This window comes from Orbicella faveolata, unplaced genomic scaffold (assembly GCF_042242905.1).
Source record: "Orbicella faveolata isolate gen_17 unplaced genomic scaffold, um_ofav_v1 contig_25, whole genome shotgun sequence".
Classification (NCBI taxonomy): Eukaryota; Metazoa; Cnidaria; class Anthozoa; order Scleractinia; family Merulinidae; genus Orbicella; species Orbicella faveolata.
Genome location: NW_028301553.1, coordinates 8,924,164 through 8,946,522, shown reverse-complemented (window position 1 = coordinate 8,946,522; position 22,359 = coordinate 8,924,164). Strand labels below are relative to the sequence as shown.

Sequence of the window (22,359 nt, the reverse complement as noted above, 5' to 3'; positions counted from 1 at the left end):
GACTAGCCTTTTAATGCGACTTATTTTCATACCTACCAGCTACTCTTAAGATTTAATTGGCTTTCTCTCTTCAGATATTCCTGAGCTTGAATATCTGGGCTGCTGGATTGATAATCCAATAAAACAGAGGATCTTGCCAGATTTTTATTCCAACCGCCGGGGTAAAGATCTCGACTGGCACAATCTCGGTGAAACCGTTTTGAAGTGTGCCTATGATGCTATTAACAGTGGCAAGGACTACAACTTATTCGCCGTGCAATTTTATGGCGAGTGTTTTTCAGCGGAAGGCAATCCTGACTACAAGAAAATGAGGGCCGCTCCAGATGCGTGTGTGTTTGGTACGTCTGCCTATCAATTCCTGATTAACTCGCTGACTGACTAACCCACTGACTGACTGACTAACGGACTTAATGGGCTGACTGATAGACTGACTGATGACTCACTGACTATTGACTGTGTGACGGACTGACGGCTGATGGACTGACGGACTGACGGACTGACGGACTGACGGACTGACGGACTGACGGACTGACGGACTGACGGACTGACGGACTGACGGACTGACGGACTGACGGACTGACGGACTGACGGACTGACGGACTGACGGACTGACGGACTGACGGACTGACGGACTGACGGACTGACGGACGGACGGACTGGTTTGTTGGCTGGCTTGTTGGTTTGAGGGAAAAAACCCAAAACGTGGGCAACCGTGCAAATTGTGCGTTTTTTCTTTTTTCTTTCTTTCTTTCTTCTTTTTTTTTTGTGACAGGCGTTGGCGAGTTGTCACACAATGCCGTATATGGATTTGGAAACTATTATAATCTGGGATGCTGGAAAGACAAACCCGGCAGAGGGCGAACCATGACTCTTCTAAAGAGCTTTCGCAGTCGCGGTTTCATCGATAGGAACACATGCATGAGCAAAATGGGTTTGTATCCTGTAGAACTGTAAATTATGACTGAGATACCGTCAGAATTACACTGCAAGCACCTCTAATTCTCTGCTTTGACTGGGAATTTTCTCTTGCAGTAAACGCGTGTTACAAGGAAGCTAAGGATGCCGGGAAGACCTTCTTTGCGGTGCAGTTCTTTACGGAGTGCTGGGCTTCGGATGATGAGAAATTTAGAGATTACGGCCAAGCTACAAACTGCTACAATGGAGTTGGCACTCAATGGTCCAACTACGTATACAAGATACATGTGTAAGGTAAGAGTGAATTATGTGTTGACGGCTGAGTTCTGCTGTTGGCCAGGAACTTAGGGTAATTTCAAATTACGTCAGGTTTTCATGCGTCTGTCCTGTCAATGATAATAAACTTCACCATAACATTGTCAAAGTAGTCTGCGGATCCACAACTACTTAATGTTGTGACGAAATGATAACAACAAGACAAATGCATAAAAACTGACGTCAATTTGTTAAATCCTCGACATCCAGTCATAGAATCGCACTTGGTGAACTGTAATCCAGCTCAATCCTTGTAATCCTATACCTCTACCTCAAAATACTTGTTCTTGTTTGCTCTTTAGAACTCGCTTTAAGTGAAGTACTTGTATATTTGGTAGCACTTGGGTTAGGGTTCTTTAATTGTGTTATTTTATCCTTATAGCTTTTTTTTTTTTTTGCTTTTGTTATTAGCTTTATTTTGTGATGAGTTTTTGTTCAGGGTTTATGACAAGACTTGTTTCGCGTCATTATTTGCCAGCATATCCACCCCCTCCCCTCCCCCTACAAAAAAAATGTACCTGAGCCAGACTGGGTAGTGAGCACGAAAATTTGTTCGATCTCAGTTTGCACTTATCTAGCCTTCTACGCAGACATTCTTTGGGTTCGTCACACCATCTTCCAGGAAGATTGCATGACGAGCCCAAAGAGCGTCTGCGTAGACGGCTAACACTTATCCAGAGGGCGATGTAATTTCCTTGTAAGATAAATCTGTCCTCATCTAGTCCTTCAAGACCTTTGCTGTTTTTGCTGTTGTTTATATTTGACTTCCACTGAAAGTGGAGGGCCAGAACTACTTAACTACAAACATTTGGAATCTTTTTTCCGTTTTTTCTCTTCAGGCGTCTAGGCATGCGTCATGGCGATTCCAGTGAGAACGTACATTACACGATGATGATCAATATCTCTGTTTGATTATTATTTTTGTTGGTAAACACTAATATATTTCAAGTCAGGTAAATATTAAAGCATTGCAATGGCAACGTTACGTACACGGAAACAACTCATTAATCTAAAATTCATGGATGTAAATTTTTGAAAAGGAATAAAACTTTGAATCGTTTGCGTGACCGTTAGTTGTTAAGCTGTTTTATTCTCTTCGTAAACTCTTGTTTTACTCAATATTCCAGTTTCCATACACTTGTGATACGGTAAATTCGGTTATACAAAAACAAGCATGTTTACTTTTCTTTGGTATGATAAAATATGTCTACTTCCGTACAGACTTGAAACGTTATTTTGGGCTTTCTGATAGAATTTGTTTTTCACAATACAATAGATCTCGTCTATACAGTAATTATTTTATGTGCCCCCCTTTCCGCCGACCCCCCTTCTACACCCTATATTTTCGGCCATACCCCCTTTGAAGCCTCATGTTTTTGGCATAGCCCCCGTGAATGCCTTCTCCCTGATATCATAAAAAATGGTCCTTTATTTAACAAATTTAAAACGTTTTTCAAATTTCTATCGCGTTACCACAAAACGAGAGAGGGCATGGAGGAAATACTGCGGGAACAACCTCGGTCCCAGGCTCTGTCTCCTTTGCCTCCCATGCCGTTGAGGTTGCTGTGCACGAGCCTCGGGTGAGTTATTCGGTGGCAAACATTTGTTTAAAGATTTTCACAATTTTGATTTCTCTATGGCGCAATAAAGACACGGAGAACTGAGGCGGTTTGTCGTTTCTTTTGAAAATACCGAGCGACAAATAAACATATGTTAGGCCCGCATAGTGAAATTGACTGTGATTGAGGTCTTGAAAATACTGCCAGAGGCGGCATGTAAAATTCAGATGTGACAGTTTTTCACTATGCGTACCGACTCTTAGCCGGTAAATGATTTTTTTTTTTTCCTCTCTCTACTCAAATCACTTTTAAAGTCGTTACCGTGACGGTGGACAGAGATAGGAAAACCCGGGACCAAGTTAAGAACCAATTAAATTGCAAGATTCATCGTCCTGCCCTCTTGCAAGGGGAGCCATGCGGAAAACAAATCGAGCAATTGCTTTCCACTACCCAGGTCCTGTGATTGACCTTAAAATAATTCTTGCACGAGCTATTGCCCGCTATTGTGCTAACCACTGTATTTTATATGGCATGGTATAAAAAAGTTATTCAACACTCTTTCGAGTCAGTGTATGCCATGCCGCGGAATATCCCACTTATATTTTCTCGGCCGATATGGACACTCGCCTAAAGGCCCGTTTGTATACCGAAAAAATACAAGTGAGTGAAGTGACTCGTGGGGGTATTTCACAATTATTCACTAGCGCGCGTTGGATATGAGAAGGTAGATTGCCGAGTTGGCTATAATGATCTCAATGATCGAGCAAGCGCGAGTGGAATAATTGTTTTATTAAAAACGCCTTCCAAATATAGAAAACTAGAGTAAAATGAAAATAAAGACGTCCCAAAAGAGCATGGTATGATAGTTCATCGCTCATGATGGCTAAGTCAATGAAAACGCCTGAACTGCATTATCCAATGATTCAGTTTTTAATAAACCCTTTGCATAAATGGCGCCTAGATTTGACTAACAATACTTTGTACATCCTTAGCCTCACACTCATGTTTCCAGACAAAGGATTATTCACATGAATGTCAAGCTTAGGATGTACAGGTATTGTTATTCAAAAATCGGCGCCATTTTTGCAAAGGTAGAGGTCTATGGAATATACAATACCCCACTCGAAAGCGCAATTCAAAGCGTTGCAACTAGCAAATATTCAGGGGCCCGTTTCTCGAAACTTTTCAGGCCCGTAAAGCCATTTTTAGTTCATCTGTATCTAAAACCGGAGAGGTGTATACACCTGAAACGTCTTGTATGAAGGGAACTTCTGTTGATATTAAGAATATGCGAGTAAAACAGCTCTGTAATCATAAGGTTCGAGATTTTGCTCTATATGGCTTTTCGGGCGCGAAACCTTCGCGAAACTGAACGGCCCCTGGTTACCCAATTAATTATTTTCTGATGGTATCATTTGGGTGTCCTCTGGACGCAAAGGTCACGTGTTGGTCATGGGACGCGATCGTTCGTGAGGTTCAAGATGGCGGAGGATAGTGGAGAAAAGACTCCACTTATAAATAAGAAATTCGAAGACTCCGAGGAGGAATTGACTGGCTGTGGAGCGACAGCTTGCTGTGATCCGAGAAGAAATTTCCATCGCTATTTTGTACTGGGGCTGATATGTTTCTTGAGTTTTGGTAAGTAAATTTTGAATGTCACGTCTCTTCGTCAGTTTCTGTTCACTTCCGGCCGAGGAAGTTTTGCAACAGTGTATACTCGAAATATTTCGATTTTCTCCACATTGGGCCACTTAAGATTTAAATGTAGCCGTCACAGGTTTCTATATTTCTAAACATGTAAGATCATATGGACACGGGAGCGCTATCAGTTCCACTGCAAGGCTTAAACGAGATGTCATTGTGAGTGAAGACTAGTCAGCATTCATGCAGTCTTTGCTGATGCAGTTCTTTACCACTATTTTTTAAAGCAAATGTCTCTCAACGACAGTGCTCAGGCTAGTGCGTGAGACATCTAGGTTATTTATCTGCCGTTTTTTTACGTTGCCTGAAAGGCTAGGGTTAGATGAGGTCCTATTTCGGGGCTTACGGGACACGGGATATTTTAGGTAGAAACAATTAACGGGATGCGGGATATTTGGAGGGAAAATGATTGGGATATGGGACATTAAGATCAGAGAAATATATGTTATTTGCCGGCTGGGAAGGTCCATATAGTAAAAAACTGTGACTGAGGTCTTGAAAATGCTGCCCGAGGCCGCGGGGTGAGGGCAGCATTTTCAAGCCCAAGGTCACACTTTTTCACTCTACGGACCAACCTAAGCTGGCAAATAACATGTTTTTTTCTTTCCTGTAGAAAATTGGTTTTACAGATTACATATAGGCTTGTTTACGCAACTTTGTCATTGAATCTGCTTATGAGCCGTCTACTAACGATTTGTATAAAATCTTCGCAATGAAGTGAAGTGAAAGACTTTATTTAATGAGGGTGACCCGTGACAGTAACTTAAGTTACTGATAAACTTGGGGCCCTCAGCTTAAAATAATTAGAGTGCTAAAAATATATTATTTACAATAAAATGCTAAAATACGATATTATTTACAATAAAATACTTAATTAAGTTACTATTAATGCAATGAGCAAGTAACTCAGCTAGTAGACAAAGTAATTTTTGGAACTACTTTATGTTAGTTGCATTTATTTTACCAGTTAAGTCCTCCAAAATTTGTTTTTGCAGTGTGAAATTTCGTGTGAAGTTTGAAGTTTTACTACAAAAACAATTTCTGTCAGTCATTGCTATTAAAATCATGTGAAATCAGACTTTTCTACTGTAAATTGAATAGCAGAAAGCAAGGAAATTTGTTAAGTGTATTCCACAGAAATTCTCTCAAATACAGAAACGATCAGAGAGGTAAACTGGACTGAAATTGACTCAAATTTTACAGCGGGAGAAACACAGGATTACGGGCCATTACAGCACCAAGCTACAAACAGCCAAGCAAACTCTCGCAACCTCAAAACACTCAATTGAATTGACTTACTTATTTACTTGAATTTACTTTCCTTGCCATTTTAAAGTGAACAGAGATAGACTTGCGTTCACTAATCGTCAATGGAAGTGTAAAAAAGGCAAAAGGTTGACAATTACCACAAACTTTAGGAGCAAAATTTGTGAGACATAATCACTACAGCAGGGAAAGTATCCGGTCCGTGGGCCATATCGTAAAAAGCTGGAAACGGTCAGGAGCGCATGATTAGCCAATCAAATTCCAGGATTTAGGATTCTGGCCCACTCAGATGCTTGAGAAAAAAATAAAACAGAATATCAAATGAGAAAATTGTTAATTTTTGCAACTGAAATTTTACAGGATGTGGGATATTTAGGCCAAAAATTCATCTGATCCAGGGCTCGAAATTGCGACTCACTGGTCACCAATGCGACCAAAAATTGAGCACTGGCGACTAAATTTTCAGAGCTGGTCGCCAGCTGATGACTCAGGTTTTGTCCGATAACTAAAGAAAACCACAGATTTAAAATGTCTTATGCTTCGCTTCATTTAAAATGACTATGGAGACAACCATCACCTTCGGACCAGAGACATATCGCCTGAGAACAACGGTAGCTTTATAACTAAGTGTTACTCATGTTGTTTCTAATTGTTTTCGCTCTTCAGTTGTGACTTTTCTTGCATGCAAAGTAACGTATAAAATCGTGTTCTTATATATAAAACAAGTTGGCAACCAAAATAAAATAAGTTGGCGACCAAAATTTACGATCTGGTGACCAAAATTTTTCCGTTAGTCGCCAGCTGGCTCCTGAACGAAAAAGATAATTTTGAGCCCTGTGATCTGGGATAGTCAGACCTCTGCTGATGGGGGCCTCTTAGATTCACTATTTTCTGAACTTGCTCAACAAAGTAATAATAATAGTAAGCCTATTATTATAAGTAAGCCTATTTTAATGCCCATATTTAAATCACCCAGAAATTTACTAATTTAAACCAAATGTGTGCATGGATTATGCTTGAGGTACTCTGACAATAGAATGACTGCATCATAGAGAAAACAAAAACATCCCAGGTAAACACATTTTGTGATGGTAGCCCAGAGGCAGTTGTTGCTGTATGGAAAAACCACTGATTAGGAGGGCTCATTATCCAAACTGTTTTGTAACCTTTTTTTTTTGTTGTTCTTTTTGTTTTTCTTTTCATATAGGAAGTTACTACTGTTATGACAATCCCGCAGCATTGGAGAAGACTATTGAACAAGTAGGTTCTTAACTGGGTACCTGGGACGAGCTTAGTTAATTTATGACTCAAGAGTAGTTTTTAATTTTTAATTGGACAGCCCGGGGTAAACCTGGTTCCTAATCCATTTTGGTGATTCAGCCCATGCTCCCACTTGGCGGAACACTTGGCCAGGCACGTGACTGAAATGTACCTGTATCGTTAACTTTTCTCAGGATCAACTACATGTACATGTACACTGTGTACTGTAAGCAAAGACCATAATGTTATTCCCCTAATTCTTCAGGCTGCATGTTACACCAGATTGTACTTCTTTTGAAATGTTGTTTCTGGGGAGCCGCTTAAGCAAGTTCGATATCTTGATTGTGTAACTTTTTTAATTACTGAAGATTTTTATTGTCTTGAGTGATTGTGGTCTGGGGTATTGTGTTGTTCCAGAAAATATGCATACCCCTCTCCCAGAGGGTTTCTTGGTTGAACCTTCCCATCCCCATCTGGTTCATACTCTACTCTAAAAATTTTCTCCTCCCCACCCCCCCCTTGGAAGTTTCAATAACCCTCCTTGGAACGACAAATTACTAGTTGACACAGTTTCTTGTTTTTACTCGTTATAGGACATGGGTGTGCAAGCTGATTCCTATGTGTTATTGTATTCACTATATTCATATCCCAATGTCATTCTATGTTTCTTTGGTGGATTCTTACTGGATAGAGTCTTTGGTATGAGGTGAGATCTATTTCTGAATTTCTCAAGAATTCTGATTCTCACCTTCTCTGACCTCCAGGCTTTAAGCCAGGATTTGAAAAGTGGGCATCCAAAATGCACTATATGGCCTGCTCAAATGAACAATTTATAAGGCAACATATGAAAAATAAACCAATTTTCTTAAGTGGCCATCCACAGGATGCCTGGACGCCCATCTGGCTAAAAGCCTGCTCGCCCCTCATCCATTATCCCTCACTCCTTACTCCTCACTCCTCACTCTTCACCGTTTTCCCCTCACCCCTCGCCCCTCACCCCTCCCCCCTCCCCCCTCAACCCTCAACCCTCACTCCTCACCCCTCGTCTATCATCCCTCAATCCTCACTCTCAATCCTCGTCCGTCATCCCTCATCCCTCATCCATCGTCCTTCAATCCGCACTTCTCACCCCTCACCCCTTTACCCTCACTACTCACCCCTTGTCCGTCATGCCTCACTCCTCGTCCATCGTCCCTCAATCCACACTCCTCACCCCTCACCCCTTGCCCCTCACTGCTCACCTCTCAGCCCTCACACCTCATCCCTCGCCTTTTATCCCTACCCCCTTGTCCCTCATCTCTCACCTCTCACCCACTATCCCTCACCCCTCATTCCTCATCCCTCATCCCTCATCCCTCATCCCTCATCCCTCATCCCTCATCCCTCATCCCTCATCCCTCATCCCTCATCCCTCATCCCTCATCTCTCATCCCTCATCCCTCACCCCTCACCTTTAACCCCTTGTCCCTTGCCCCTTGTTCGTTGCCCCTAATCCCTCACATTTTAACCCCTAACCCCTTGTCCCTCGTCCCTTGTCCCTCACCCCTCATCTCTAACTCTTTGACCCTCACCCCGCGCCCCTTATCCTCCACCTGTCACCACTTACCTTTGCTTACCATTGTTGGTTTAATTTTTTTGTTTTAGACTTGGAACTATTATCTTCAGTTTGTTTGTATTAACTGGTCAGGTAAGGTGAAATGGTACAATGTCTGCAATCTGCTGTATTTAATCAGTACCATTGTATGCAGAAAAAAAAACTTCTTTGATTGTTGAATTTCTTTCATGTCTTTGAGCAACAGGCCATTTGCATGATGGCATCAAATGTATAACTACCAGAATCCTTCACTTTTTCTTTTTCTTACAGTGTGCTAATTAATAAGCAATTGTTACTGTTCTTAGACTCAGCCTGGGTCATCAAAATTTGAATACGAAAGGAATTCTGGAAGTTGTAGTCAAATGAAGTGGCCATGCAAACCTGGTATTCAAGTAGATGGTGTTACAATTGCCTTGTTTCTAATTTTATTTGTTACAAACAAGACTTACCTGGAATGAATGTTTTCTATTGTTCTAGCTCATTTTTGCACTTGGAGCTTATATCCATAGCTTCACAGTGATGGAAGTTGGCAGATTTGTATTTGGGTAAGTGTGTTTTACGGTTCTCTGCAACAGGAAATGTAAACCATGGGACTAAAGCTCGTTTTATGAGATTCCTCAAACTTTGGGAAAACCATAATAACTACTATCATTGCTTCTGCTATATTTCTTGTTTTCTTCCCCAGCCTAGGAGGAGAAAATTTGGCTGTGGCTCAGAACACTTACTCTGTTAGCTGGTTCAAAGGAAAAGAGTTGAACATGGTGTTTGGTCTTCAGCTTAGTTTCTCCAGAGTGGTATGTTTCATGAACTCTGTGCAATACAGTCTGTAGGCCTGTCATTCAAGGATCAATAGCAAATCAGCTGTGAAAAGGATTTTTTCACAAGTAATACACAAGAGTAACAGACATTTAATCCAGACTTTTACCCTGTCTGAGAAAACAAATTAAAGCACAAAAACCCAGGTTGTCTTATAAAGAAGTCAGCTCATCTTTAACAGAAAATATTTCAATTAGTGTAACCTTAGGCTTTTGCTACAGTACATGCAAAAGCAAAGATTTTTGATGAGAACGGCTTTAGTTAGCTTCTCAGTGTCTTTTAAACACTGACCCAGCACTTTCCCGGCAGGAAAATCTACTTGTCCCATATGACCAGATGGCTCTTTTTTTAGCACTGTTACCACTAAATAATAGTACACTAGTCTAAGAACAGAATGGAAATTCAACCTGCTTATGCAAAGAGCTGAATCCCACTGCTTGCAGTTGCTAATCTGCATTAGTTTTTAGCTCAAAGTCTTTTGTTACCTCTAAAGTATCGTGTTTTCTCTTACATGCTAGATAGAAGCATTTACTGATACAACTTCAACAGTCCTTTTGTGGCTCCAAATCATACTTATAGTAGCACATCCAGTGGGTAAATGAGCACCACATAGCCCTTTGTATGCATTGCATGTCGATGGGTTACCAAATTTTCTAATCAATGAGACTCTGCTCACGTGCCTTTGGCACACAGTAGCTCCACTAAAAAAGCCCTAACTTGCTGGGGTTTTTTTTATTATTATTATTTTTGTAGGGTAGTACAATAAACATGAATGTCAACAATCCAATTTATAAGGGATTTGTAAACCATGTTAATCCCACGGAAAGCTACAAAGCCTTAGGAATGACCTTATTTATAGGTAGGTGTGATCCCAACTAGTCCATTTAAAGGTGAAGGTTTCAGTGCTGTGGCAGATCTAGGGGGATTCGGTCGACTCCCTAAATTAAAAAAATGAAGGAGACATTATAACACGCTGACTTAGCCTCAGAATGCTGGACGTCAATTTTAAAAATTTTTTGGGGGAGGATGTCTCAGGAACCCCCTGCTAGGGGACCGCCTAAAAAAAGAAAAGTGAAGCCTTGGAGCCGAAAGGCTCATAGCTGCCGGAGCTTATCCCAGTTTCTGTATCATGAAGCGGCTAGGAGTATTTCTACTTCCCCTGGACGGGATGCTAGTCCACCGCAGGTCACTCCCCCGCAATTTGTTAGGTTTCCCCAACAATTCGCCGTTACCCATTTATACTCCTGGGTGGAGAGAGGCACTGTGAGAGTTAAGTGTCTTGCCCAAGAACACAACACATTGTCCCTGGCCAGGGCTCTGGGAAAGAGAGCACTAACCATGAGGCCACCACACCTCCCGAGGGGGACCACCTAAGGCAGTCTGTATATCATTCCCCCTTCTCCAAAATCCTGTATCTGCACCAGCAGGGTCACAAGATCCTTTTCATGGGGCTGGCAACTTGCTTGGAAAATGACTGTTATAGTTCAAATATTAGAATTCTGAGGAAATTTTGAGGCCACAAAGCTGGTCATGTGATGTAGCAAAATTTAATCAGCAAGTTATACTTATTGTCAGCAATAAACATCTAACTTTGTATTTTGTTGCTATAGTTTGACAGCTATGGTATATAACCAGCTAACATACAAAACCACAGTAAACCATCCTTTCAATTTTTCAATTTTCAATTTTTGTTGGAAATTGTTTCCTATTACCTACCTATACCTACATGTATATCTCTCCATGCCATAAGGCAGATAAGGCTTTGACATTCTCTTTCCACCCACTTCGATTTGCTGCTAGAGCCCTGACAGTTGCTCATGACTGCAACCCAGCTTCACACCTTTCTTCTTCAATCCTCCTCATCCATGTCGTTTTGGGTCGACCTGGTCTTCCCCTCCCCTCTGGCCTCCACTCCAATGCTGTACCACAGTGCTCTTCTTTGTCCTCCATAATACAGTATGATTGTTCAATCCAGTACTTCAGTTACACATGTATACACATAACAAATGTTTGTACTCTGAATGGGTTGAAACACTTTTGATGTCTGATTAGGTGCTGCAGTTTGCCTGTTTTCTCTTGGCTGTGGTTTACTGTTGGGCTTTCTTGACAAAAGAGCAGCTCGTATCCTCAAAAAGGAAGATGGACAAACAGGTTTGTAGCTGATCTTTTGTAATGTTATTGTTTACATGCATGTACATTGAATGATGTTTGTTCATTTCAAATTTTGATAGAAAAACAGATCTCATAACTGCTTCAGTGAAATGCGATTTTTTTCAACCCTCCAGATTTTTGAAAGCAGTCCTTTGCTCCCTTGGCCAAAAAACATTAGGAGAAACTTACCCAATAATGATTTTTCAAACTTCACAATTTTTCAAACCAGTTTCTGTTCTCCTAGGTGATTCAAAATGTCAAGATTCCAGTGTGAAAAATGAAATTACCTTGAGAATTATTAATAAAAGTAAATAGACCAAAATCTTTGTTGAACAGTGCATAGCAATTGAAAATTTGTATGGCTGCACACTATTAAACAATTTTAACTATTTGTAATGCAGTGTTGAAGTACATCTAGGGAACTAGACATACAATTCTTCAAGCATTTTGCAATAGCCTTTTCTCAGTGTCATTTTTTCAGCATCTTGATCATTACCTGCCATTCTTGTGGCATGTAATACAAAATTACAGTACTGGTCAAATGTAAGTCTACAGTCCTGCCAAACTCGAACAACTTTACCCACTCCTGGATCCTTGACACTTGACAACCTTGAGCATCGCGTCTTGGGGTCAGTGCATTCAGGTTTCAAGTTGAGTAGTTAGAGTTTCAAGTTAAGGAAACAAAGAAATAAAGATCTTATGTACTTAATCTATAGTTTTTTTGCTATTGTTTCCATCATTCGTTGCCATTTTTACAGTATGTATTTGAGAAATACATTATTTCCTCAAAACTCAAAACTCAAGACTCAACTCAAATCTTGAAGCTTGAGCCTTGAAAATCGATTCTCAATTTTTGAAAGTATTGAGGGTCAAGTATTGAAGTATCGAATTTTGATTTGATTTTGCCAACTTACATTTGACTGGTATTGTAAGGCCTTTACTGTATAACCTTTCACCCTTTGGCTTAGGGTTTTATTGACTTAAATCACACGAGTCAATTGTGATTGTTGCTTCTCGCAGGGGAGGTCATCCGTTTACAAGATGTCAAAGATTTCCCAGCCACTCTGTGGCTGATATTCATTATCTGTGTGGCCTACTACGTGGCTATTTTTCCATTTATTGCACTTGGTCTGTAAGTAGATATTCTATTTGTACTGAAACAGTCATGTAAAAAAAACTTGTATCCAATTGCACTTATAGTGGAACCCCCCTTTTAATAAGGTCACCAACAGGCCATGAAAATTTGGTGGTATCAACGGGGTAGGGTCAAACCTCATGATTGGTCTAAATTAAATGACATCTTTACAGGTATTTCACAATAATTGCACTCCTTAACAAGTGTTCTTTAATAAGCTTCTGGAATGCAGATATAATTTTAGAGAACTGAAACTTAAATCAGTGGGTAAAATGTTAACAATGGAAAGATGAACACAACTAGTTTAGTGGCCGTATAAACGGGGTAAAATTATAAAGGATTATACAGGTTGGGATTTCAGAGTGCTCTGTAGCCGTTGGCCGTATTAACATTTGCATTACTTTACACTAGAATAGGGTAAAGAGGATCGAGTCAAGGTTGTCAACTTTTTCATTTGAGGGGTATATTGAGCAAGTGTTTGTACAATGTTCCGTGGAAGTGAAGAATATAGGAACATGGTTTGAAGTGGACGTTTCCTGTTTTCTCTTCTTAGTGCATTTTTTGAAGCTAAGTTTGATTTGGCTCCCAGTGAAGCTGGAGCAGTGAACAGGTAAGAAAATGGACATACTTGCTAGCTTAACCTTACGCCAACTGCTTTACATAATTTCTTTTCTCTTTTTGCTGCTGATGTGTGCCTTGTGTGCCGTGTGTACCTTAATAACTGCATAGTTTGCACAGGCCATGAGAAGGCCTTGAAAAATTGCCATATCCTTGAAAATAAAACATCTCCAATTTTCAGCAGTGGTGGCTGAATTTTGTTGAGAAGTTGACATGCAAAGAAAGTCGTGTCTGATAGCCCCGGGCTAGTGTATTGTGCATCGGGGCTATCATCAATTTTGTCCATCGCTTGCCCGACATGAAGTTTCTTGGAAACATTTTTAAGGAGATTGAAATTACAGAACTGGTGTAAGAAATGATATTTTATGGAGTAGTGTAAGTGAGAACAACTTTCGGGCTAGTAAATCATAGCCAGGGCTTGTCCCCAAAATTGGTTTGCTAAGCGCTCTGGTTTCAAAGACAGACAGACGCATGAAAAAGCTGACGTCAATTTGTTAATTTTATGAGTTCACCCAACGAAATTTTACATGTGATCTATAGGGAAATGAGTCCTTTTAAAATATTGCTGAATAGTCCTTAAAAAGACCTTGAATAGTCCTTGGAAAGTCTGTGAACCGTAAGTGCCATTTTCTATACCCAAGGTTTGATTAACGAGATAGAAATTCCACAGAAATACCACTTCCTCTATTTTGCCGTCGCCTCTGCCAGTAACAAAAGTCTCGGTATTTTGAGTTATTTGGCCACGTACAAAATATTATTACCTTTTAATTGAAGAAAACCTGAAAATAGAAGTTTGCTAAGATAGAAAAACGCCATAGAGATCATCATAAGATGGTTAAGGATGGAGAAGATTAACTCGGATTACATATGAACACTTTTTAAACTTTTCAAACCGTGTCGCAGCTTCTTTAGGCTTTAAAGTTCATTCTAAGGAAAACTACTTGTTCTTCGTTTGCAGTGTGGTGTTCATAATTTCAGCTTGTGCTTCTCCCTTCCTGGGTTTTATGGTTGATAGAGTTGGAAAGAATGTCTTCTGGGGTGAGTAGTTTTTGTAGCCTCTCCATGAAAAAAAAAATTTTTTCTTCACTTTGTCGCAAGCCTAGTACACTCGTCTCCGGATCGAGCTGCCCGGGCTCGAGCCCTGGCCGGGAACACTGTGTTCTGTTCTTGGGCAGGACACTTAACTTTCACGGTGCCTTTCTCCACCCAGGTGTATTAATGGGTACCGGCGAATTAAATGCTAGGGGGTAACCCTGTGATGGACTAGCATCCCGTCTAGGGGGGAGTAGAGATACTCCTTGTTGCTAGCTTATGTTTACATTCCAAACGCTGTATAGCTTGGACACTGTTTTGATATTTTGAATGTAATTCACTTCGTAACGATTTTCGTTTTCTCTTTGTGGTAGTGATTTTATCAGTGGCCGTAACCCTAGGTTGTCATTGTATGATGGCATTCACATTTTGGAATCCATTTGTTGCCATGGTAGGTCATTTGCCTTCCATTTACCTTCCATTTGTCTTATTCTAACAACGCTGTAACAGCTACAACGACGATAGTTTAGAAGTCTGTCATCACAGCAGGTGTCATTTGTGATGAACATTTCTGGTGCTAGTTTGAACAACACTGCTTCAATATCTCCAGAGATATTCTTTATTCAGTATTTTACCATTTTAGTTGCGAACCTCATAACATCATCACTTTCCTAATTTGCATAATACAAAAACGTCAATATCTCGAAAACGCCATTCTTCTTTGTTCTGAAAAACCTTTCAAATACGCAGCAATTATTTTTCATTTCATAGGCACTTTAATTGTAAGTTTGTTATCCTGGGAAATTTAACGACCCGATCATATTCCAAGGCGTTCTAAGATTTCCGAAGACATTTCGAAGATTTCCGAAGGCGTTCCGAACATTTCCCGGTGCGTACAGAGGCAGGATTTGTTTCGCCAAACACGACGTCGTCGCCCTTACTTTTCTCTTGAAGATCGAATGACTGAGGGACTGGCTGTCATTGACATGGAATTCTCGCTTTTTGCACTGGCTCTATTTTGAATAAGAGCAGCTTTATTTCTACGGTTAGGCCTGCCGTCCACACTAACCTGTCACGAAAACAGAGCTTTTCGGAAACGCCCTTCAAACGTGATTGGTGATTGTTGCCTTTTTAAATTTTCAGCAGCCGGAAGTGTGGACGGAAAACATTTGATGCTTTGTCAGAGTGAAACCTCCGTTTTCAAATTTCTCCGGCGTAGTGTGGAAGGGGGCCTAAGACATGCAGTTGTTAGAATTGCTAGATATACACACTGACTACATGTACGAGAACCACTCGTCGATTAGAGGATTAAGTTGCATTTTAAATCTAGATTGATTGTCTATCTGTAAATTTGTTTGGACGGCGTTTAATTCACGTGGTGTTATTTTTATCGCAGAGTATCATGGGTGTATCATACTCCATGCTGGCTTGTGCACTCTGGCCGCTTGTTTCTCTAGTTGTACCAGAGTATCAACTGGGCACCGCTTATGGATTGTAAGTAAATCTCGACAACTTTTGCATCAGAAAAACATCTGGCAGGCAACTCGTCAATTCTTAGAGCAGTTCTACTTGTAAATTCGTCATTTTTTGTTTGGCTGTATAGGGGAATCTTTGTGTACGATATTTGCATCTTAGAATATTCACTTCAGTTACTGGTCGACTTACAAAATATCAGCTCTGAATACTGAAAGAGCATGGCGCGTTTTACTTTCCCGCGGAATAAGCTAGACTTATTACATTGTACATATTTTTTTATGTGACAAAGAATGCCTGAGCTCATTAGTGCTTTTGCCAGCCAGAAATTCGATCATTTATTCCCGGGGGGACTAACATATAAAATGCCCGAGGGCGCTCGTCGGAAATTTTGAAAAGAACCTCCATGAGGTACTAAGATCCTGCTTTGTGGGCGTAGCTTGAAATATTTTTTCACCCCTGAGAGGTAACAATAGCTGTTATTGCAGTTGAGTCTGCGGTCAAATATTCTTTTGTTTTAAAAGGCGCGCAAACGAGGCGAAAGAGTCAATACAATGCGGAATTGACCCTTTCGCCTCGTTTGTGTGTCAAGCCGCTGATAACTGCAATAACAGCTATTAGAAAACAAAAGATTGTCTCCTGTCATAATTTTTTTTCTGCTCAATACCCTTAAAGGTACCGTAAAAGCTCTCGCTGTGGAATTTTTGAGGCTGAACACCCTAAACCGCCTTTTTAACCCCTAAAAGGTACAATAAACACCGCCGTCCTTTTCGTATGGGACTTCCCCCCCCCCCCCCTCCTCCCCTTGTTCTTCAATGAAATGTTCTGAGTTTTTTTCTTTTGTAACATGATGCCTTTTCTTCTCAAACTAGTATGCAGTAATGAGGCAAAACAAACAATGAGCTTTTTCTTCACCGCAAATTGCATACAAATAGACGTGCGTTTAATCTGTTCTTTCAGCATGCAGTCTATTCAAAACCTGGGATTGGCTGTTATTTCACAAGTGGCTGGGACGATCGTCGACCAAAAAGGATATTTAGTGCTGGAAGTGTTTTTCTGTGCTTGGCTGTGTGGTACGTGTTCAAATTACTTCCATCCAACTCATAAAAAGCAGCGATGTGATGAGATTCAGCTTTTCTCAAACTCGTTAATAATTCGTCAAGTTTAAGGTGGCTGGCAACAGTTTCTAGCACTTTCCAAGAGTTAGATTTTGATGGGTCATCATAACCAGTTTTTATCAGTTGATACTACAATCATGGTATCAAAAAAACTACTCAATCATTGGTGGAAACGTTGTTATCATTTTCGTGAGACAACAGGTTACCGTAGCAACAGTATGACCTGCTAAAAACACCCTTAATTTTAGCTTTTACTGTTACTAACTCAGAAGCTAGCTCGGTGACCCCTATTGTTTTTTACTAGTTTTGATTAGCAGGATAAGTTGCAACTTTTGGCAAAGTGATAAAAAATTCTGTCGAGGGGGTTCAGAACCACCTTAAATTTTCGAAAATTTACTTTCTTGAGGGAGACTGTGATTTTGTTTTGTTTTTTTTTTCTACAACAGTCGCGTTAATTGCCAGCATATTGCTGTACTTGGTGGATTCTTCAAAGAGTAAGTCTACTTTAGTAACTACGCTACAACATTTTGCTTTTTGTTGTGGTTGTTGTTGTCATTGGCTTTTTTTGAAAAATATATTTAAAAACGAAATAAAAGACCGTTGCGAAATGAGCCGACGGGAAAAAAAGAAGTATAAATGGCTCTAATAAGAGATTTATTGTACAAAAGCCATTTTGGTATAAACACTTGTTTTGATCTGCATTCAGGTTGAAACTCGTTGAAGTACAATTTTCTGTGAAGACGTTCGTAACTTAATTTAGTCTAAATCTACTAGCGTTCTATCACAAATGGCGTTCTCTGATTGGCTACGCTACTCACTATCTATTCTGTGATAGATAGTGAGTAGCGTGGCAGTGTGCCCTTGTTAACAAAGTGACGGCCGCTTCTTGGCGTTTTCGAAGTGTCTGTGAAGAGGATTTAGATCCAGTTTTGAACGACTAGTACATTTGTACTAAAACAATTAGATTATTCGCTCTCGATTTCTATCGGGCGATAGAACTGGAGAGCGAATAATCTTATCGTGTGATAGAATGTGAGAGATTCTGAGGTAGGAGGGCAGGGTTCATGCTGGGAGATTCTGAGGGAGGGAGGGAGGGAGGGAGGGGAGGTCTTGCTGGGAGATTCTGATGGAGGGGGAGGGAGGTCTTGCCGCAACCGCGCAACAAGCTGCATATAAAGGAGCACGGTATAAGGGGGATAAGCAGAATTTTTTCTTAACGCTTGCTTGTCTTTTTTTAAATAGGAACAGGGCTTAACCTTTCCACTCTAGAGAGAAAACAGTTAGCAGCTCAGAGCAGAGTAACGCTGTAAGTTATTCATGTGGAAAGAAATTGTATCATTTTCAGGGTGATCAGTCTCTTCGCATAAAACTGCTTTGTCGATTCTGATAAAAATAATGTGGGTAAGAAAGTCTGCATACGAGCCAAGTGGCCCATCAGACAGGAGCTTATTTCCGGTTTCTGTAGTATGAGACGACTAGGATTATGTTTATTCCCCCTGGATGTGATGCTAGTGCACGCAGGGTTACCCCCCAACATTAAATTCGGCGGTACCTATTTATACACCTCGGTGGAGAGAGGCACTGTGAGAGTAAAGTGTCTTGCCCAAGAACACAAGTTCACGATGTCTCCGGCCAGGGCTTGAACCCGGACGGCTCGATCCGGAGGCAAGTGCACCTCTATGAGGCCACCGCTTCTCCCTGATAAAAATAGTACGGTCATTAAACCGTACAGATTCATCTCCGATCTTGAACTCTGAGGAGCATCAGTTAACGAGGTGTTTAGTTACCTTTACTCGCCATAACGTTGCGTATATTTGGGGATAAGTTTTTCTTTTTTGGTAGAGCGCGTAACCTGTCAAAGTAGAAAAAGCCACGTGTAGGTTATGTGACAAAAAGTAATTTAACTGATCATTTTTTTCCCAGTGTATCTTCAGAAGAAGAAGAAATTCGTAAGAGAGATTATGGTGTTAGTCCTATAACTCCTCGCTCCGCAGCTCAACTCCGGCTGCGCTTTCTGTCTCGTGTTGGACAACAGGTGAGTGTCAAATCCCCCGGTAGGGGGGGGGGGCCTTCCCATATTAAAAGCTCGGGGATGTTCGTCGAAAATCTTAATTAAACCCCTAAAGGAGACCAATCTGGGTGTGGCTCGAGCTTTATTTGACCCCTAGAAGATACCACTAAAAATCGAGCCTAAAAACGGAAATAAGAGCGGTTTTTTTTTTGTGACCATTCGAGTGCACCCTTAAGTTCCGGCCAAACGATCGCAACATTTGAACACAATATATCCCAACATTGTTAACCCAGAATTTGCAAGCCCCGGCCAAACAATCGCAACATTTGAACGCAGCATATCCCAACATTGTTGGGTGCAACATGTTGCGCGCGTTTGGCCACCCTGTTGCGACATGTTGCGACATGTTGGGTGTTGAAAATCGAGCTAATGCGCATGCCCGGGCGTAACATTGTTGGACGGACCTGGCCAAACGACCACAACATCATGCAACAACCACAAATGTTGCATGAAAAATTTGACCATTTTCAAATTCGAGCCAACAACACCCAACATGTCGCAACACGTCGCAACAGGGTGGCCAAACATACGCAACATGTTACTCCCGACAAAGTTGCGTTGAAATGTTGCGATCGTTTGGGCGGGGCTTTAAATATACTTTTGCAGCTAAAAACAATGGCGATTCGTCATGAACACCCTAAGTGAGGCCAGAATCCTTGATTCATACCCCTAAGCGAGAAGACGAGCATCCACGACCTTTTCATATGGGAGCCCCTCTCGGGACAAATCTACCAGATGATGACGTCAAGTTCTTGTCAGTTTACAGAGGTCCCATCATTATCATGACCTCAAATGGTCAAAACCTACAGAAACCTAATGGAAACCCAAAATAATGGTCAAGATATGTTTAAAACTGCTAGTTAAATGCATTAAAGCTATAATAGGAATGCTGTAATGAGTTACACAGGCTTTTGATGCCAATTTATGGAAAAGTCTCGTAGACGTTTTCAATGATTCTGCCGTCGTGCTTTGGAGTAACCACTTAAAACTAACTGCAGTTTGCTCTTCCCCGATCCACTTAACATCATCTTGGTGATCAAAAGCAATTTGTGAACGAAGTACTCAGTCATAATAAGAGCTCTGTAGTGGCCATACTTGCAGCAAAATCTCATTTGAGACTTTCATCTTTTGCTAGTACACCAGTTACGTTCAATTTCCTGTTGGATTGAGAATGGTGGTGCTCTAGTCATTCAAAGTTGAACAGTTTCAAAAATCTGATCGAGCCACGTAAAGTCCCCCCCCCACCCCCCCCCCCCCCGCTCTTCTACCCCATTATTCGGCCAAGATGCTTCCTCCTGGTAGCCTGTTCCAGGCTCTCGGTCACTGGGGACTTTCTCTACCAGACCACGCTCGTCGCCCGGCCGCATTTTTGATGGTCCCCATTGACCGAGAGCCTGGAACAGGCTGCCTCCTGGGAACTGGAATGAACCAAAACATGCAGTGTCCATTACAAATCTTGACGCTGCGTTCTTTTTTTTTACAGTACTTTCAGCTCCCGGAGACTTACAGAGCTTCAGCGCTGGCCTACCCTCATGTACTAAAGTGATGCGGAACCTGTTAAAGCTTGGATTTTCTAACAGCCATGTCAAGTTAAGGGATTGGAATGGACCATTTTGGGCGAATTGTGTCTCTCTCTTTTTTTTTCTCCCTCTCTCTTTTTTATATATATAATTATTAATTTGAGCCCATAGCTTATCATCACATACAGAGGTCTTAAAACGTCTGTAAAATCTGCATAAAAATACCGCCTAAAATAAAGTGGCATCATTCCTTCAACTTTACAACGGTTGTTGGAATTTCAAGAGAACTACTATTTTAAGGGCCGGGTATTGAAGTACTGTTAAACAAAGTGAGTGATAATATCTCAAGAAACCAAGGCTAATGCAACATCGACCTGGAACTCGTTGGTAGCATGAGATTAAACATATAGAATATTGACGTAGACGTTCGTGTCGCTGTGAAACTTTCTCTAGTGTTAATATCAGGTCTGTTGTACACCATTTTGATTTTTGTTACACGGTCTCAGACAAAGCAACTACACGGCCAATGAGAGCGCGCTCTGGTATAAAGAATTCGTTAATCAGTGAACTTTTTTTTTCACGGGTTTGCTGAATTCATTCTAACTTCATTGAACGCCGGTTCAATACGTTCTTAGTTGTAGTAATGGCCCGGGGGGGCTTCCATTCAAAAAGGACGGGGGGTGCTCGTCGTGGCTTTTAGGGGTGAAAAAGCGGTTTTGATATCTCTTAGAATGGTCAGCCTCAACAGGTCCACAGCAGGAGCTTTTGCGGTAACTTTTAGGGTATTGAGCCGAAAAAATATGACAGGAGATAATGTATTGTTTTAGAATTGGTACCTCTTAAGGGTTAAAAAAATTTTCAAGCCACGCCCACGAAACAGGGTCTTGGTAGCTCTTAGAGGTTCTTTTCAAAATTACCGATGAGCACCAACGTCCTTTATATATGAGAGTTCTCTCCCCCCGGGAGTAACGATTGGTAAGTCGTCCACGCGATTGTCATCGCCAGTGGCGTATTTACATTAGGTGAAGTTCCGATATTAAATTCTCGCCTGCTAATATCCGGTCTTGTAATTATCAAATAAGTTAGATACACATCTAACTTTTGACGGTTGAAAATAAAGTGGTTTCTTACATTACTCGTGACTGTGTTTGCTCAGTGAGCTGTACAATTGCTTTGTCATAAACTTATTCAGAGCAATCAGGGTGAAATTTCTGTACCGAAACTATCGTGAATTCGTCATTTTCTTGTGCATACCACCGCGCTTGGCACTGGCCACTTGTCTTTCTTAGTCGTCCAGAATGCCATTTATAACCATAGATACAGGTCAGAATTGCGCACATGAAAAAAGTCGCGCGGGAAAATGCAATCACACGGTCAGTCGTATAATCCCCCGTGTAGGTCGTTACAGTAAGCACTTACTGACTGGCTCCAAGGGAAACGGTAAATTTTGTTTCCCCGAGACCCTCAATGTCGAGGGGAAACAAAACTCGCTGTTTCCCGGGGAGCCAGTTATTACGTGTTTTGTTATACCTCCCGACTCAAAAATAGAAAACAAAACTGCGAAAAATCGTTTCCTTGACGCCGGCTGGCACACACACTCAAGGAGCACGACCTGATCACGTGCGAGTCGAGAGTTGTTGTTTCCCTAGGGAGTTAGTGAGTTTTTTTCGCCCCAGGGAGTTGGCGAGATTTGACCAACGACACGTGGCACGTTCTCCTCCAATCGGAAAACGTCTTTGAGTTGGGGGGTATAACAAGTATTGTTCTTGCTCGGGCCCCGTACACTCTACGCCGGATAAATTTGAAAACGGAGGT

The 22,359-nt window shown here is 41.2% G+C and overlaps 1 protein-coding gene and 1 long non-coding RNA gene across 2 annotated transcripts; both read left to right on the top strand.

The window, feature by feature from the left end:
- The first annotated feature begins 717 nt into the window (after nt 1-717).
- Nucleotides 718-2,297, top strand: LOC149108832 (uncharacterized). Its single transcript, XR_016208514.1, has 2 exons — nt 718-1,209; nt 2,070-2,297. It is a non-coding gene; the product is annotated as an uncharacterized LOC149108832 (long non-coding RNA).
- A 1,934-nt stretch (nt 2,298-4,231) lies between these two features.
- LOC110050265 (lysosomal dipeptide transporter MFSD1-like) lies at nt 4,232-21,679 on the top strand. The gene is made up of 18 exons (XM_020756171.2): nt 4,232-4,427; nt 6,964-7,016; nt 7,610-7,722; nt 8,661-8,703; nt 9,088-9,155; nt 9,296-9,404; nt 10,180-10,285; nt 11,479-11,577; nt 12,598-12,709; nt 13,266-13,322; nt 14,289-14,368; nt 14,737-14,813; nt 15,759-15,856; nt 16,796-16,908; nt 17,400-17,447; nt 18,196-18,259; nt 18,877-18,988; nt 20,508-21,679. Exons 1-18 carry the CDS (start codon nt 4,271-4,273, stop codon nt 20,568-20,570), a joined length of 1,572 nt encoding a protein of 523 aa, XP_020611830.2. The 5' UTR covers nt 4,232-4,270; the 3' UTR covers nt 20,571-21,679.
- The last annotated feature ends 680 nt before the right edge of the window (nt 21,680-22,359 follow it).